General features: G+C 43.3%; 1 protein-coding gene across 6 annotated transcripts in view; it reads left to right on the top strand.

Annotated features, from left to right (window-relative positions):
- The window catches only part of actr3b (actin related protein 3B), an 85,267-nt gene extending 70,622 nt beyond the window's left edge, over window positions 1-14,645 (top strand). For all 6 annotated transcript variants that reach the window (XM_059971845.1, XM_059971841.1, XM_059971843.1 and 3 more), the window contains 5 exons: window positions 5,262-5,435; window positions 7,229-7,321; window positions 10,572-10,697; window positions 11,902-11,985; window positions 13,802-14,645. In XM_059971845.1, coding sequence (XP_059827828.1) covers window positions 5,262-5,435; window positions 7,229-7,321; window positions 10,572-10,697; window positions 11,902-11,985; window positions 13,802-13,897 — 573 coding nt within the window. In that variant the 3' untranslated portion in view covers window positions 13,898-14,645. The remainder of the gene's footprint in view (window positions 1-5,261; window positions 5,436-7,228; window positions 7,322-10,571; window positions 10,698-11,901; window positions 11,986-13,801) is intronic.
- The last annotated feature ends 4,190 nt before the right edge of the window (window positions 14,646-18,835 follow it).

Below are 18,835 nucleotides of genomic sequence, written 5' to 3' on the forward strand. Positions count from 1 at the left end.
GGTTGACATCAGGAACTTGCTGCCAGAGGGAGGTGGTGGAGTTGCATATCATCACCACATTCAAAAGTCATTTCATTGACACTTACTGTAGATAGGTAAAGCATAAAAGGAAATGGAGAGAGAAAGCAAATTGTTTGAGGATCTCTCTGGGCATGGAGCATCTGTAGAGGCAAAGGGATGATCAAAGGGGCGACATGGTAGTGTAGCAGTTAAGGACGACACTATTAAAGCTCGGGGCACTGGAGTTTGGAGTTCAATGCCGGTGTCTTCTGTAAACAAGTTCTTATGTTCCTTCCAGTGTGCAAATGGGTTTCCTCTGTCTGCTCTGCTTTCCTTCTATAGTCCAACAGGTACTGGCTAATAGGATAATTGCTCTTTGTAAATTGTCCTGTGATTAGTCTAGGGTTAAATCAGTGGGTTGCTGAGCAGTGCCAGAACGGCCTGTTCCACACTGTGTCTTTAAGTAATTGAAATAAAAGACGTTTTGGGTTGAGAGCCTGCATCAGGACTGAGAGTGCGAAGGGCAGGCTGACATTTTAAGGAGATATGAAAGAGGGGTGAGGCTGGAGCTGGCAGTGTAAAGAGCTGTGGAGTGGTCGGTAGACAAGTGGACACAGGTGGGGTGGGGATGGAGATGGTGACAGAGGTGTGGAGTGGGTGATAGGTGAATGGACACGGGGGGTGGGGTGATAGGTGAATGGACACGGGGTGGTGGGGGTGGAGATGGTGACAGAGGTGTGGAGTGGGTGATAGGTGAATGGACACGGGGGGTGGGGGTGGAGATGGTGACAGAGGTGTGGAGTGGGTGATAGGTGAATGGACATGGGGGGTGGGGGTGGAGATGGTGACAGAGGTGTGGAGTGGTTGACAGGTTAATGGACACGGGGGGGTTGGGGTGGGGATGGTGACAGAGGTGTGGAGTGGTTGATGGGTGAATGGACATGGGGGTGGGGGTGGAGATGGTGACAGATGTGGAGTGGTTGATAGGTGAATGGACATGGGGGGTGGGGTGATAGGTGAATGGACACGGGGTGGTGGGGGTGGAGATGGTGACAGAGGTGTGGAGTGGTTGATAGGTAAATGGACACGGGGTGGTGGGGGTGGAGATGGAGACAGAGGTGTGGAGTGGTTGATAGGTGAATGGACTCAGGGGGTGGGGGTGGAGATGGTGACAGAGGTGTGGAGTGGTTGATAGGTGAATAGACACAGGGGTGGGGGTGGGGATGGTGACAGAGGTGTGGAGTGGTTGATAGGTGAATGGACACAGGGAGTGGGGTGATAGGTTAATGGACACGGGGTGGTGGGGGTGGAGATGGTGACAGAGGTGTGGAGTGGTTGATAGGTGAATGGACACAGGGGTGGGGGTGGGGATGGTGACAGAGGTGTGGAGTGGTTGATAGGTGAATGGACACAGGGAGTGGGGTGATAGGTTAATGGACACGGGGTGGTGGGGGTGGAGATGGTGACAGAGGTGTGGAGTGGTTGATAGGTGAATAGACACAGGGGTGGGGGTGGGGATGGTGACAGAGGTGTGGAGTGGTTGATAGGTGAATGGACACAGGGAGTGGGGTGATAGGTTAATGGACACGGGGTGGTGGGGGTGGAGATGGTGACAGAGGTGTGGAGTGGTTGATAGGTGAATGGACACAGGGGTGGGGGTGGGGATGGTGACAGAGGTGTGGAGTGGTTGATAGGTGAATGGACACAGGGAGTGGGGTGATAGGTTAATGGACACGGGGTGGTGGGGGTGGAGATGGTGACAGAGGTGTGGAGTGGTTGATAGGTGAATGGACACGGGGGTGGGGGTGGGGATGGTGACAGGTGTGGAGTGGTTGATAGATGAATGGACACGGGGGGTTGGGGTGGGGATGGTGACAGAGGTGTGGAGTGGTTGATAGATGAATGGACACGGGGGGTTGGGGTGGGGATGGTGACAGAGGTGTGGAGTGGTTGATGGGTGAATGGACATGGGGGTGGGGGTGGAGATGGTGACAGAGGTGTGGAGTGGTTGATAGATGAATGGACACGGGGGGTTGGGGTGGGGATGGTGACAGAGGTGTGGAGTGGTTGATGGGTGAATGGACACAGGGGGTTTGGGGTGGGGATGCTGACAGAGGTGTGGAGTGGTTGATAGATGAATGGACACGGGGGGTTAGGGTGGGGATGGTGACAGAGGTGTGGAGTGGGTGATAGGTGAATGGACACGGGGTGGTGGGGGTGGAGATGGTGACAGAGGTGTGGAGTGGTTGATAGGTGAATGGACACAGGGAGTGGGGTGATAGGTTAATGGACACAGGGGTGGGGGTGGGGATGGTGACAGAGGTGTGGAGTGGTTGATAGGTGAATGGACACAGTGAGTGGGGTGATAGGTTAATGGACACGGGGTGGTGGGGGTGGAGATGGGGACAGAGGTGTGGAGTGGTTGATAGGTGAATGGACACGGGGGGGGGTGGGGGTGGAGATGGTGACAGAGGTGTGGAGTGGTTGATAGATGAATGGACACGGGGGGTTGGGGTGGGGATGGTGACAGAGGTGTGGAGTGGTTGATGGGTGAATGGACACAGGGGGGTTGGGGTGGGGATGCTGACAGAGGTGTGGAGTGGTTGATAGATGAATGGACACGGGGGGTTGGGGTGGGGATGGTGACAGAGGTGTGGAGTGGGTGATAGGTGAATGGACACGGGGTGGTGGGGGTGGAGATGGTGACAGAGGTGTGGAGTGGTTGATAGGTGAATGGACACAGGGAGTGGGGTGATAGGTTAATGGACACAGGGGTGGGGGTGGGGATGGTGACAGAGGTGTGGAGTGGTTGATAGGTGAATGGACACAGGGAGTGGGGTGATAGCTTAATGGACACGGGGTGGTGGGGGTGGAGATGGTGACAGAGGTGTGGAGTGGTTGATAGGTGAATGGACACGGGGGGGGGGGTGGGGGTGGAGATGGTGACAGAGATGTGGAGTGGTTGATGGGTGAGTGGACACGGGGGGTTGGGGTGGGGATGGTGACAGAGGTGTGGAGTGGTTGATAGGTGAATGGACACGGGGGGTGGGGGTGGAGATGGTGACAGAGGTGTGGAGTGGTTGATGGGTGAGTGGACACGGGGAGTTGGGGTGGGGATGGTGACAGAGGTATGGAGTGGTTGATAGGTGGACACGGGGGGTGGGGGTGGAGATGGTGACAGAGGTGTGGAGTGGTTGATAGGTGAATGGACACAGGGGGTGGGGTGATAGGTTAATGGACACGGGGTGGTGGGGGTGGAGATGGTGACAGAGGTGTGGAGTGGTTGATAGGTGAATGGACACAGGGGGGTTGGGGTGGGGATGGTGACAGAGGTGTGGAGTGGTTGATAGATGAATGGACACGGGGGGTTGGGGTGGGGATGGTGACAGAGGTGTGGAGTGGTTGATAGATGAATGGACACGGGGGGTTGGGGTGGGGATGGTGACAGAGGTGTGGAGTGGTTGATAGGTGAATGGACACGGGGGTGGGGGTGGAGATGGTGACAGAGGTGTGGAGTGGTTGATAGGTGAATGGACACAGGGAGTGGGGTGATAGGTTAATGGACACGGGGTGGTGGGGGTGGAGATGGTGACAGAGGTGTGGAGTGGTTGATAGGTGAATGGACACAGGGAGTGGGGTGATAGGTTAATGGACACGGGTGGGGGTGGGGATGGTGACAGAGGTGTGGAGTGGTTGATAGGTGAATGGACACAGGGAGTGGGGGTGGAGATGGTGACAGAGGTGTGGAGTGGTTGATAGGTGAATGGACACAGGGGTGGGGGTGGAGATGGTGACAGAGGTGTGGAGTGGTTGATGGGTGAATAGACACGGGGGGTGGGGGTGGAGATGGTGACAGTTGTGTGGAGTGGTTGATAGGTGAATGGACACCGGGGGTGTTGGTGGAGATGGTGACAGAGCTGTAGAAGTGATTGGTGGGGAAACAAACAGCTGCGGATTACAGAATCTGATATGAAAGGAAGGTTATGAGTGAAACCAGTCTAGGGATGGTGGGTAGATGAATACAAAGGGGTCAGAGGGAAGGAACTGGGTACCGAGGGATATGTGCAGAGATTTGGAAGGAATGAGGCGAGTAAGAGAGGAAGGGATGGCGGCAGGTTACCTGCAATTAGAGAATTCAATGTTCATGGGGTGTGTAACCGAGGCTGGAAATGAGATGCTGTTCCTCTAGTTTGCATGTAGAGAAGGTGGAGAACAGATGTGTTACTGAGTGTACGGGGAGGGAAATTGAAGTGATTTGGAACCAGGTGCTCAGGAGGGTCACTAGTGGGACATTACACCAGTCAGGGGAGATATTGATTGCTGAAGATTCACTGGTTTATTGCATGCAGTTTCCCATTGTGCCATTCCAGTTTCTTTTGGCAGTAGTTTTAATTTGTTCATAATTTCAGACCTTTTTTCGTTTTCTGTAATGCTCTCTGAGTTTAAACATGATCTTTTGTTGAACACTTCAAGTAATCAGTCAGTTAGTTAGGGCCAAGATTAATCTTCCTCTTCATTAGCCATCTCATCTACATTGTATCATTCACAGCAAAGAATCTAAATAACTTGGTCAGTATTTTTCTGCGATTTGCTTACACATTCCGCAGACCCATAGACCATATATTATCAGAGCTGAATTTGGCCATTTGGCCCACTGAGTCTGTTCCACCACTCAGTCATGGCTGATTTGTTTTCCCTCTCAAACCCATTCTCCTGCTTTCTATCCGTAACCTTTAATGTACTGCCTAGTCAATGATCTATAAACCTTTGCTTTAAATGTACCCAATGACTTGGCTTGCACAGCTGTTTGTGGCAATGAACTCCACGGATTCACCACCCTTTGGCTAAAGAAATTCCTCATTGCCTCTGTTTTAAAGGGATGCACTTCTTTTCTGAGGCTGTGCCTCCAGACTTAGACTTCCCCACTGCTGGAAACATCCTCTTCCCATGCAATATATCCAGGCCTTTCAATGTTCAGTAGCTTCAATGAGATACCGCTTAATCTTTTAAACTTTAGCAAGTACAGGGCCAGAGCCATCAAATGCTCCTCAAGCATTAAGTCTTTCATTTCTTGGATCATTCTCATAAACTTCTTTTGAACGTTCTCCAATGCCAACATAGTCAAGGGGCCCAGAACTGCTCACAGTACTCCAAACGTGGTCTGATTAAAGTCTTGTAAGCACTCAGCATTACATCCTTGTGATTTTTCTTATTTTTATGACCTTTTGTGATGACAGCTTTTGTAATTTGTATTTTTCTAGGAGAGGTACTGTTATATCTGCCCAGATATAGTTAAAGAATTTACCAAGTATGATTCGGATCCTGGGAAGTGGATTAAGCCATATGTCGGCATCAACGCTGTTAGCAAGCGGCAATTTGCTGTGGATGTTGGCTACGAAAGGTTTCTGGGGCCTGAAATTTTCTTCCATCCTGAGGTGAAAGTATCTACCATGCTCTGATTCTTTTTTTTAAAGTGTGTTCTGTACCTTGTTTCTTATACTGTGTCAGCTTGGTCAAAAACATAGAGACCAAATCCAAAAGATTTTATCTGTGAATGAAAACTATTGAACAATTAATTTCATAATTTGCAATCTCTTACATTACCTCCCTATTTGTTCTCTATCATGCACTTTGAATTGGAGCAGTTATGTCTATGCAATGGGTTCAAAAGGAGAAGTGAGACTGATGTAAGAAAAGTTTGTTCCAGTCTGAAAATGCTTTGGTAAACTAGTAAATTAGTATATTGTTGTCAGAAGTCAGTGAAAAACATTGTCTTGCATACCGTCCATACAGATCATTTCGTTATAGTGGTGCATTGAGATAGTGCAAGGGAAAACAATAACAATGCAGAATAAAGTGTTCCAGTTACTGAGAAAATGCAGTGCAGGTAGAAAATAAAGTGCAAGGCCTTAATGAGGTAGATTCTGAGGTCGAGAGCCCATCTTATCATAGGATATAAGCTGTCTTTGAGCCTGAAGACATGTGCTTTTGCAAGTTGGTGCTGACATAACTTCCTTGCACCTAGTCAAAGAGCATTTCATCTCACATTCCTACGGTCATGGAGGACAGCCTCATGTGATCAAATGGTGGCAGGGAGTTTAGTATTTAATGGTGTCTAACCAACCAAAAAATGGAGGGAAAATAGTAGATCAAAGACAGTCTTAATGAATATTGTTAATTATTTTCAATGACCATTTCTATTTTAATGATTTGTAGAATGGCTTGAGTATTAGTCCTCTAAAAGGGTAACGGCCTTATTGTTGGGTTTGGAGGCTTGTGTGCCTCAATGATCTGGAGAGCCATTTTGGCTGGAGTCCTCTAGGTTTGGGAGTTCAACTCAGGCTAACAACCCTGATTGGTAAAAAGGAATTGTTACAGAAACAGCAATGAAGAATCCTTCTACATCTGAGTGCGATGGTATTCCTGAGACTCCACCTGGAACTTGCATGGCTGACAGTAGTGAGAACCGAGAGGAAACTACTGACACGATGAAGGAAGCCATGCACATAGCCAGAGATGGGGGACCGTTGCTGATGCCGGAACTACCAGTTGCATAATAGGCAGTAAGTTAAGGGTTAGTGAAAAGTGAGGTCATAGTTTAATGGAAGTCCTAATAAGAGGATGGATTAGTGGAAGGAGAGGGGTGGCATGTGAAATTTGGGTCATTGCAGCAACAAAAGTTAGAAACATTTTGGAGGATAAGGAGGTGATTGTTTGGGGTGCAGAATAAACATTGAGGCAAGGTCTAGGAAACAATAGTTTAGATTTAGAGAGGAGAGATTGTAGATAATGTAAGGTGAAGGAAGCTGATCAGAAACAATTAAAGATAACCGTGTGGATGAGGTTTGCCATAGCAGAGTGTAAAATGAATCTCAAGGTATACATACTTTGATAATAAATTTTCTTTGTACTTTGAACTTTGTAACCCCCAGCTCAAATTTTAGATCCCATGATATGCTGCATATGTAATCTGATAGTAGGTTGAGGGCATTGGTTTATAATATTGTAGATTATAAAGAAGTGAATTTAAATAGTTGCTAAAGTTGAACATCACCTTTTAACTATTTAATTATTTCACCTTTAAATCTTAGCATCCCAGTAAGATTTATCTTGTATTAATGCGAGATGCTATTATTTGATTGGGGACTTTATTGTGAATGTAGGTGACATTCCCCATGTATGTGCAATTGAAAAAAGTGAAAATTCAAATTTTATATTGTTTTTTCAGTTTGCAAATCCAGATTTTATGCAGCCGATTTCAGATGTGGTTGATGAGGTAATACAAAATTGTCCAATTGATGTAAGGCGGCCACTGTATAAGGTAATAAAATTGCTAAAATAAAAGGCATACTGCAGATCAAAGTAAAGTCTGCATTCTTTTTGTTGATAGCTCAAACTACAAGATGAAATAGCTTGAAGCAACAGAAGTCAACAGCTTGTAAATGGTCCCTTGTATTCAATAGGGTTGCCGGTGGGAGGGGAGAGGAAAGTTAATTGTTTGAGAGGAGAGAAAGTGGGATTGATGTTTTATTTTATTGAGGTACAATGTGTAATAGTGTGGGCCCTTTGAGCGATGCTGCCCAGCAATCCTCTGCTTTAATCTTACCCTAATCGCAGGACAATTTACAATGACCAATTAACCTACCAACTGGTACATCTTTGGACTGTGGGTGGAAACCAGAGCACCCAGAGGAAGCCCACGTGGTTATGGGGAGAATGTACAAATCCCTTACAGGCAGTGAACCTGAGTCACCTGTACTATAAAATTTTGTGTTAACATTATACTACGTGCTGCCCTTGACGTTTGATGCGGACACAGTAGGTTGAAAGGACCTGTTTCAATGCTGTATGACTCCATGGCATAGTAGGCTTCTGCTCTCTGCAACTGATGGCACCTGCACTGCAGATGCAATTGTTTTCACCCAACTGGTCTTAGCCTATATTTATGCGCCATGCAAAAGCCTCCATCCCAAATTTAGTTATGATCCAAACAGTTTTTACACTTTTATCCATTTTACTTGCTCAACCATTCCTTGAGTTAAGAAGTTATTTAAAGCAAAGGTTGATAGGTTCCAGGTTACTAAGGGTGTCATAGAAAACAGGGAGAAAGAAGAAGAAGAGGGATAATTGAACAGCCATGATGGAATGGCACAGCAGACTTGATGGGCTGAATAGTCTAATTCTGCTTTTATGTATTGTTGTCTTATGGTCTATAGTTGAGTAAAGTAATCATTCAAGGGATGAAACCAATGTCTTGTATTCTGTTCAGGATTTCCTGGCGCCTGCCTTGCATTAATGAACCCAGTTTTGGGTATATCTTAAAGGAAAATATCGACTGCTTATATTGTCAAAACCCCTTGATTATAGGCCCCTATCATGTACTGTGTTCAGTTGCTATGTTCTTTTTATCATTGATCCCATTTTCTCTGATTCTTCTAACAGCTTATTTTTCAGAAAATGTTCTTCTGTGTTTGTTTTTTCCCTCCTTACTCTCTCAGGCTGACGGTGTAGGGGCTAGGTGGCACTGTTGCACTTGTAATGATCTCCTCAACTGAATATTGCATTTAAAAATGGTTGTCTTTCCTTTATATTATAAACATATTGTAAAAAAATTGTATAATGGGATTCAGAGGGACATAACTACTGATAAATCAGGAGTGCAGTGGATAATATGCTTAGAGAGGACAAAGTGTTGTGAGGCATTCAGAGCAGGTCATAGAGCCATACAACACGAAAATATTGATAGGGTGCAAAAATGGGCTAAGAAGTGGCAGATGGACTTCAACCCAGATAAGTTTGAGGAGGTTCATTTTGGGAGATTAAAATGTTGACAGAATATAGTATTAATGGTAAGACTCTTGGCAGTATGGAGGATCAGAGGGATCTTGGGGTCCGAGTCCATAGGACACTCAAGGCTGCTGCGCAGGCTGACTCTGTGGTTAAGAAAGCATGCGGTGCATTGGCCTTTATCAAATGTGGGACTGAGTTTAAGAGCTGTGCAGTAATGTTGCAGTTATATAGGACCCTGGTCAGACCCCACTTGGAGTACTGTGCTCAGTTCTGGTCACCTCACTACAGGAAGGATGTGGAAGCCATAGAAAGGGTGCAGAGGAGATTTACAAGGATGTTGCTTGGATTGGGGAGCATGCCTTATGAGAATAGAAAACATAGAAAACCTACAACACAATACAGGCCCTTCGGCTCACAAAGCTGAGCCGAACATGACCTTACCTGAGAAATTACCTAGGGTTACCTATAGCCATCTATTTATGTGAGCTCCATATAGATTTCCAGGAGTCTCTTAAAAGACCCTATCATATCTGCCTCCGCCACCGTAGCCTGTAGCCCATTCCACGCACTCACCACTCTGCAAAAAAACTTACCCCTGACATCTCCTCTGTACTTGCTTCCAAGCACCTTAAAACTATGCCCTCTCATGCTAGCCATTTCATCCCTGGGAAAATGCCTCTGACTATCCACATGATCAATACCTCTCATCATCTTATATACCTCTATCAGGTCACCTCTCATCCTCTGTCGATCCAGTGTTGAGTGAACTCGGCCTTTTTTCCTTGATCATGTGGATAGTCAGAAGCTTTTTCCCAGGGCAGAAATGGCTAGCACGAGAGGACACAGTTTTAAGGTTCTTGGAAGTAGGTACAGAGGAGATGTCGGGGGTAATTTTTTTTACTCAGAGAGTGGTGAGTGCGTGGAATTGGCTGCTGGCGATGGTGGTGGAGGTAGATATGATAGGGTCTCTTAAAGAGACTCCTGGACATCCATATGGAGCTCAGAAAGTTAGAGGGCTATGGGTAACCCCAGGTAGTTTCTCAGGTCAGGACATGTTCGGCACAGCCTTGTGGGCTGAAGGGCCTGTATTATGCTGTAGGTTTTCTATGTTTCTATGAAAACAGACCCTTTGGCCAAACTGGTTCATGCTGTCCACGGTGTTCACCTAGCTAGTCCCATTTGCTCTCTTTTGGCCCATATCCCTCTAAACCTTTCCTATTCATGTATCTGTACAAGCCACTTTTTAAATTTGTTAATGTAGCTGCCTTCCTTTGGCAGTTCATTCCATATATCGACTGCTCTTGAGGTGAAGAAGTTTCCCCTCAGGCACATTACCTTATGACCATGTTAGTTTCATCCGGGTGCTCCGGTATTCTCCAAATTACAAAGATGTATGGGTTAGGGTGAGTAGGTTGTGGACATGCTTGGTTGGTGCCAGAAGCGTGACGACACTTGCCGGCTGTCCCCAGCACATCTTCAGTCTGTGTTGGTCACTTGGAGGGGTTCCTCCAAGTGCTGGAGGAACTCTGCACATCAGGCAGCTTCTATGGAGGGGAATAGCAGTCTACATTTCAGGCCGAGACCCTTCATCAGACTGATAGTAGGGTGTGAGATGAGCAGAGGCTGACTGGAGCACTATATTTCAATTTTGTTTACTTGATATCATTCCAGCTGTACAGCATTTGCATTTTCTTTCTACGCATGGGTATTTCGCACAGCTTACGTTGAACTTAGTCACACAGTACATGAGAATGTCATTTTTAATTGATTATTTCTTGCAGAATATAGTTCTTTCTGGAGGCTCGACAATGTTCAGGGATTTTGGACGTCGTCTACAAAGAGATCTGAAGAGAGTAGTGGATGCAAGATTAAAAATTAGTGAACAGCTTAGTGCTGGTCGCATAAAGGTGAGATATTTTCCAATTTTCTTTTTCTCTAATTTTTAGTTAATTTAGAAAGCACAACCATAAAGATAATTCTCCTTCCGGACGTATTTCAATGCTTTGCTTCAAGAGGGGATAGAATATGGTGAATCACAGCAGAAGTGTACAATACAATTACTGTCGAATTATGTCACTTAAAGCAGTAACTTTGACTTGTGTGATTGTTTGGAAATCCTCACTGTTACCTAGTGAAGGTAAATTTGGGTTGGCCTAAAATTCTTGAATTGTTTTAAAAAGAACATCTTTCTTTCAGAGTTTCCCTCAATATGGTTTTATTGTATTGTGTGTGTGTAAGCCATGGGAGCTGATGCATGTCACAAGTCCTGGTTATGAGACCACAGAGGCCAGGCAGACAATCTCTGAAGAGTATTGAGAGTGGCTGGGGTCATCTGTCTTGTAAAGGGACTGCCCAGAAGAAGACAATGGCAAACCACTTGCGTAGAAAAATTTGCCAAGGACAGCCATGGTCAAAGACCATGATCGCCCATGTCATATGACATGGCACATAAAGATGATAACGTGTGCAGTCCGTTTTGAGAAAAGCCATTTTGATATGTTGGGCTGTAATTTAAAAAAAATCACCAATTTGTATTACCTGGCAGTATTTTCACTTAGCTCTACTACATATACTGCATTGAAGTTACAGCTGAACTCAACCACCTCAGCTTTTACCCAACATCTGACTAAATTAATCCACCCTGTTTTAATATCTGTTTGTATCAATGACTGATGGATAAGGGGACAGTCTAATCTAAGATGTTAATCTGGATTCTGCTTAAATGTTTAGCTCTGTGAGTGATATATACAGCCTCCTAAATGTGTAGAAGTTTATCTGCTTTCTGTACTAAATGCTTTAGCCATACCTTTAACTACAGGATATGGTCTTCTAATCTAAATCATAATATTAACTACTTGTATTGTGCAGAAACATACCTTAATAAAAATGGGGACATAGAAAGTTATTTTCCGTATAAAAATACATTTTAAAGATGTTCAAAAATTTAATTATACTAATTAACCTGATAAAATGCACAAGCCAAAAATTAAACAGGAGCATGTTCTTGAAGTGAAATCAAATGCTTATACACAATAATGGCAGTAAAACCTTGCAACTTATCCAGAATATACTTTTAAAGACTGCTTAATCATTTTTGTTTTCTCCCATAAGCCGAAGCCAATTGAGGTTCAGGCGGTAACACATCACATGCAGCGATATGCTGTTTGGTTTGGTGGCTCCATGTTGGCATCAACGGTAAGTGAACAGTGCAGTTCTGATTGAAGCGGCTAGGGAAATCCTTCGGTTTCCTTCAGAAAGTGCATATTTTTATGAATCAGAATCAGGTTTATTATCACTGGCATGTGATGTGAAATTTGTTAATTTGTTAATTTAGCAGCAACAGTTCAATGCAATACATAATCTAGCAGAGAGAGAGAGAAAAAAAACAAATAAAATAAAAATAATAATAATAAATAATAAATAAACAATGATAGCAAGTAAATCAATTACGTATATTGAATACATTAAAAAAGTGCAAAAGACTGTATATTTAAAAAATGTGAGGTAGTGTCCAAAGATTCATTGTTCACTTAGGAATCGCATGGCAGAGGGGAGGAAGCTATTCCTGAATCGCTGAATGTGCACCTTCAGGCTTCTGTACCTCCTACCTGATGGTAACAGTGAGAAAAGGGTATGCCCTGGGTGCTGGAGGTGCCCTGATTCAGAATCAGAATCTGTCGTGAAATTTGTTGGTTTGTAATAGCTGTACAGTGCAATACATAAAACATATCATAAATTCCAATAAGATTTATATTGAACTCTATCTATAATAAACACAAGAAATTCTGCAGAAGCTGGAAACCCAGAGCAATACACACAGAATGCTGGAAGAACTCAGCAGGTCAGACAGAATCTATAGAAATGAACGAACAGTCAGTGTTTCAGACTAAGGTTCTTCATCTGCACTGGAAAGGAAGGTTGAAGATGCCAGAATAAAAAGGTGGAGGGAGGGCAAGAAGAGTAGAGAAGCCAGGTGGTGGGAATGCAGAAAAGGCTGGAGATGAGGGAGTCTGTCAGGGTAGGAGAGTGGACCATCGGAGAAAGAGAAGGAAGAGGGGCACCGGGGGAGATGTTAGGCAGATGAAAAGAGGTACGAGGTCAGAGTGGGGAAGGAAGTATTTTACCGGAAGGAGAATTCAGTATTCATGCCATCATGTTGGAGGCTACCGAGATGGAGTGTAAGGTGTTGCTCCTCCACCTTGAGGGTGGCCTCATCGTGGCACAAGAAGAGACCATGAATAGACATGTCAGAGTGGGAATGCGAATAGGTGGATGGAGCGGAGGGGCTCAATGAGGCAAACCCCAATTTACGATGGGTTTCACCAATGTGGAGGAGACCGCATCGCGAGCATCAGATACAATAGCTGACTTCAGCGGTGTTTGGTTTCCAGGATGTGGGTATGAGTGGCAAGGCCAGCATTTGTTACCCATCCATAACTGCCCTTGAGAAAGCCACTGCTTGCAGAGAGCTTCATAACACTGTCGAGTGGGAAGCTCAATGATTTAACTCCAAGATGTGATTTTTAATAGGGAGGGCAGTGATATTGTTGTTCTAAATGCTGTGCTGCTGCCCTGATGCTCAATTGACTTGAGACCACCGGTGCAGACATCGAAACAACCCCAACACATACAGATGACTTAATTTACAGTGTGGGTAGTGATTTCATTGTGATATCCTCACCCTTGCTGCAAGGCTGTAATTTAACGTTAAAAAAGTAGGCTAAGCCAGCATGAAATTAAGGGATGCAAACTCATCTCTGGGCATTAGCAACAAATTGTAACTGTAGTCAGCTAGCATTGCTCACCTAAGGGCCAGTACAAACTGAATGGCTTCCTCCATAATAATTATTTGATTCCTTGATTGTAAGATTAGTGAGTGTGAAGATCCAAAAAAAAACAAGGGGATGGCTAAGAGAACATTGGGAATAGCCAATGAGAAATTTAAAACACCACATTATTTTTAATGCACATTATCATGCTTGGATGTATTTTTCATCTTTCTTCTCAACAGCCTGAGTTTTACCAGGTGTGCCACACAAAAAAAGACTATGAAGAATTTGGTCCTAGTATCTGTCGGCACAATCCAGTTTTTGGTGTGATGTCATAGTAACAACAACGAGAGCTTCCAGCATAGGAAGTAAAGGGGCGGCTGCAAAACAGGATGGGCGTAAGAACTGACGTATTGATGCACCGCTGAATTGAAATCTGGGCATTTGTACTTGGAACGCATATGCTGTAGAGTTGGTCACTGACTAGACTCATTTTCATTAAGCTCACTGTGTGCTGGCTATTTATGTCCCAGTAACTATTCCCTTTACTTAAGCTTATTATGCAAAGTGTTTTTTGGATCTGAGATATAGTATATATACTAGTTTTTTTGTAAAACAGTGCTGGCAGTGTTAATCCTCCCTTTCTTCTGATGAAACGAGATGCTTCAATTAAAGGGATTTGTTTCCTTTTGTAGAAAGATATATTGCAAATCATGTGACAGAGCTATGTTTATATTTCATAATGTTTGTTTTCTAAGACTGAAACTGTTTCCAAGCACAATCCTAATGAGTGTCTTGATATATGCAAACTGAACATTTTGGATGGCATCAATAGTTTGTCTTAAAAAGAAGTTCCCTCTTGGGACTTGTTTTCTTTGTTGAAATAAAGTTGCCCTTAAATTATCAGTTGAGAGTGTTAGGTATATCATGTCTTATATGTTGGTAGTGCTTGTATAATAATTTATTTACCAGTGTTTCAGGGTTGTTTGGTTTGAGTTAAGATATTGAAAGAAATGTTAATTATTTTGAGATTTTGATAGCTGGATGAAATGCTACTTTGCACCACTCTAATAAAGATGATTCATATCCGAATTGTCCAGGAGTTTGCTCTTTTGTCTTTCATAGAACATAGAATGGTACTTCACAGGAACAGCTCCTGTGGCCCATGATGTTATGCTGGACCTAATTAAATGGCCTATTAAACTAATCTGGCTACACAAAGTCCATATTCTTCCATTTTCCTTGCATCCATGTGTCTAGCTATACGTCTCTTAAAAGTCCCGAATGTAGCTGCCTCTACCACCACCCAGGCAGGCATTCCAGCCACCCACCACTCTCTTTGTGGAAAAAAAGACTTACCCCTCACATCTCCTTTGAAATAATCCCCTCCCACCTCAAATGCATGCCCTCTGTTTTTAGAGATCTCATCTCTGGGAAAAACAGATTGATTCATAAGATCACGCTTTTAGTAATTATTTACCATTCCCTGCTGTCAAAACAGTGATTTTACCTTAAAAAAAATTGACAGTTCTTATTAAGGAGCCTGAATAAAACCACATGAGAATCGGTTCATACTTGAATTATTGATTTATAATAAGTATAGATTGTAAACTATCTCTTTACCCAGCTTCTTTTTATTCGAAAATAACAGACTTCTCTCTTTATTAGTTTGCACTTCCGGAAAACTTAAAATATCTCTCTGTCCTCTCAAAAAGCAACAGTTGGAGTTTGGGCCATGCAAGAAATGGTTTTCCTGGTTCTTCCTTTTTGCTGACTTGACCTGTAGTCAATGTCATAAGTATGAATTTTATTGGATCATGCTTTGATAATCAGGTCCAGGAGCAGTTATTAGCTTCAACCATCAGGTCCCTGAACTAGCGTGGATAACTTCACTCACCTCAACACTGAACTGACTCCACAAACTATGGACTCACTTTCAAGGACTCTACAACTCAGGCTCTCAGCAACTTTTATTTACTTATTTGATTTTTTTTGTATTGGCACAGTTTACCTTCTTTTGCACATTGATTACTGAAAATGTTTGTGGTTTTTCATTGACTATATTGTCTTTCTTTGTTCTAGCTTAGTTCAAGTTTGTTGGTATTCAACTGTACAGTGTACATTTAGCCATTTACATTCAATGTGTGTACAGATAAATGAAACAATGTTCCTACATATCACTTACAGTACATATATCACATATAGCACATAAAATAATATTAACACAATAATAAGACCACAACCATAAGATATGGGAGCAGAATTAGCCCATTTGGCCCATCGTGTCTGCGCCGCCATTTCATCATGGCTGATCCATTTTCCCATTCAGCTTTCTGTCTTTTTTCCATTTCCCTCCATGCATAATACTAACAGGTGGAAACATAGAAATGTAGAAAACCAATAGCACAATTCAGGCCCTTCGGCCCACAAAGTTGAGCCGAACATGTCCCTACCTTAGAAAAAATTACTAGGGTTACCCATGGCCCTCTATTTTTCTAAGCTCCATGTACCTATCCAAAAGTTTCTTAAAAGACCGTATCGTATCCGTCTTCACTGCCATTGCTGGCAGCCCATTCCATGCACTCGCCACACTCTACGTAAAAATAATAAAAATATTCTGTAGATGTGCAAGTTGATAAAGTACAAATACAACATATTTGTATACTGCTACTGGCCCTGTCAGAAGTAATGTGTACTGGGTACTAGCAGGGTGTTCAGAAGTTTCACAGCCTGGGGAAAGAAGTGGGAATTCTTACTGTAAATGCCTAGGGTAGTGTATGCTGACACATACATACAGTACATTGATAATAAATAAATTGACTTTGAACTTTTGCCTACAAATAACATTCTTCACTTTTTCATTAGTTTGAGCATCCTGAAAACTTGCATCTTGCTGCTCTGTCAAAGGCATCGGGTGGAGTTTGGACATAACATGCAGGAAATGGATTTTCTGGTCCTACCTTTTTGCTGGCCTGACTCTTAGGATCTGTGATCAATGTCGTGCATTTGGATTTTATCGGATCATGCTTTGATAATCAGGTTGCTTATGGGTAGATAAGAGCTTGTTGTATATCTTGATCCCAAAGTAGACACATGGCCAACTTGACAATCAATATCCAGATCATTTCACTTATTCTTGTGTAACCAAGGATATCAATTGATGTTTGACTGGTCTACCCATTGTTGGCTTTCTTTCCTTAAGCAATTTAGGAATTTAAATGTGTATTTATCCCAGTAAGGTATGAAGGAACTACAAAAGAAATGGAGAGTGCAAGTGAGTAACTTTTAAAAAAACAACTCTCAAAAACCAAACTCTTGAAACACAAAAATCTGATCAGTTTTCAGATTGCAAATTCCTTTTCCATTTCAGAGATTGTAATGCAATTTAGTGAAAATATACATCCTCGAGTGGGATGACTCTTAGTGCAGCAAACAATTAAGTTTCAAAGCTCCTTGGACCAGCCACTGAAAATGTATCTTAAAAATAATGTTACAGAATGAGGACTATCAGTACCGTCTGGGGAGTAAAATTGCAAATAATCTTGTGGTATTGGATTATCTTACCATGCAGGTACACCATGTCATTCCACAGGGACTGTTGACAAGTTACCTCCCTTATATTAAGTATAGAAAGCATGCCGTTGTTGATGATGAATAATTTAGGCTTCCCCTCTTCATCCCCCTCACTTTCAGTTCTAATTTTATATGAAACCTTTGCAATATTCAGTTGATTGATTATACCTCATCAAAAATACAATTGAGAAATTGGATCTTTTGCTACTTGTGCCAATTTCTTTAAGAATGTGTTGAAGCAACAGTCATCACTGGAGTATTTAATGAACTGGAACCCTATAGGCTCCAAAGACAGATAACCTACCCCTTCATAAAACTATTAACGGACAGCTCTGTCCGACAATTCATATAAGCTTTAATATTAGTCCTGGTAAATTTATTGCAATCAAATGCATCTTGTTAACCCCTCTAGTAGAAACATAGAAACCCTACAGCACAATACAGGCCCTTTGGCCTAGAAAGCTGTGCTGAACATGTCCCTACCTTAGAAATTACCTAGAGTTACCCATTGCCCTCTACTTTTCTAAGCTGCATGTACCTATCCAGGAGCATTTTAAAAGACCCTATTGTATCAGCCTCCACCACTGTCGCCGGCAGCCCATTCCACACACTCACCACTCTCTGTGTGAAAAATCTTACCTCTGACATCTCCTCTGTACCTGCTTCCAAGCACCTTAAAACTGTGCCCTCTTATGCTAGCCATTTCAGCCCTGGGAAAAAGCCTCTGATGATCCACACGATCAATGCCTCTCATCATCTTATACACCTCTATCAGGTCACCTCTCATCCTTTGTCGCTCCAAGGAGAAAAGGCCGAGTTCACTCAACCTATTCTCATAAGGCATGCTCCCCAATCCAGGCAACATCCTTGTAATTCTCTTCTGCGCCCTTTCTATGGTTTCCACATCCTTCCTGTAGTGAGGCGACCAGAACTGAGCATAGTACTCCAAGTGGGGTCTGACCAGGGTCCTATGTAGCTGCAACATTACCTCTCAGATACTAAACTCAATCCCTGATTGATGAAGGCCAATGCACTGTATGCCTTCTTAACCACAGAGTCAACCTGTGCAGGAACTTTGAGTGTCCTATGGACTCGGACCCCAAGATCCCTCTGATCCTCTACACTGCCAAGAGTCTTACCATTAATACTATATTCTGCCATCATAGTTGACCAACCATAATGAACCACCTCTCACTTATCTGGGTTACTTAGTACGCACTAAGTGAAAATCATATTAATTCCAGAAGTTTTTGTGTTGTTTAACCATTACTTCAATTTCCATGCAGCAGTTTTGACACCTCAGGTGCTGAAACCATAAGTAGAACATGATTGTTTTGGTACAGCCTTCCAATTACCTTTGCTCTGGGTTCTGTATTAACTCAGTAATCTTCATCGTTGGGAAGGTGTTCTTTATAAAGATCTTACAGGGTGCATGAATACTTTGGGTTCACACACCCTGAGCACTGGAACAGTGTAAGCAGCACAGCACTGCACTCCATTTTGCTCCCTTCATTTATTTTGTACACTACGGTGCAAACGTCTTGGTTTTTTTTTAAGATCTGTTTTCACTTTGACATGAAAGAGTCTGTTTCTGTTGATCAGTGTCAAAAAAGCCAAATTATATCCACTATGATTCAATGTTGTAAAAAAAAACATGAAAACTTCCAAAGTGGGTGCAATACTTTTTATAGGCACAGTTTATA

The sequence above is a fragment of the Hypanus sabinus genome, chromosome 6, assembly GCF_030144855.1.
Source record: "Hypanus sabinus isolate sHypSab1 chromosome 6, sHypSab1.hap1, whole genome shotgun sequence".
In the NCBI taxonomy this organism is placed as follows: Eukaryota; Metazoa; Chordata; class Chondrichthyes; order Myliobatiformes; family Dasyatidae; genus Hypanus; species Hypanus sabinus.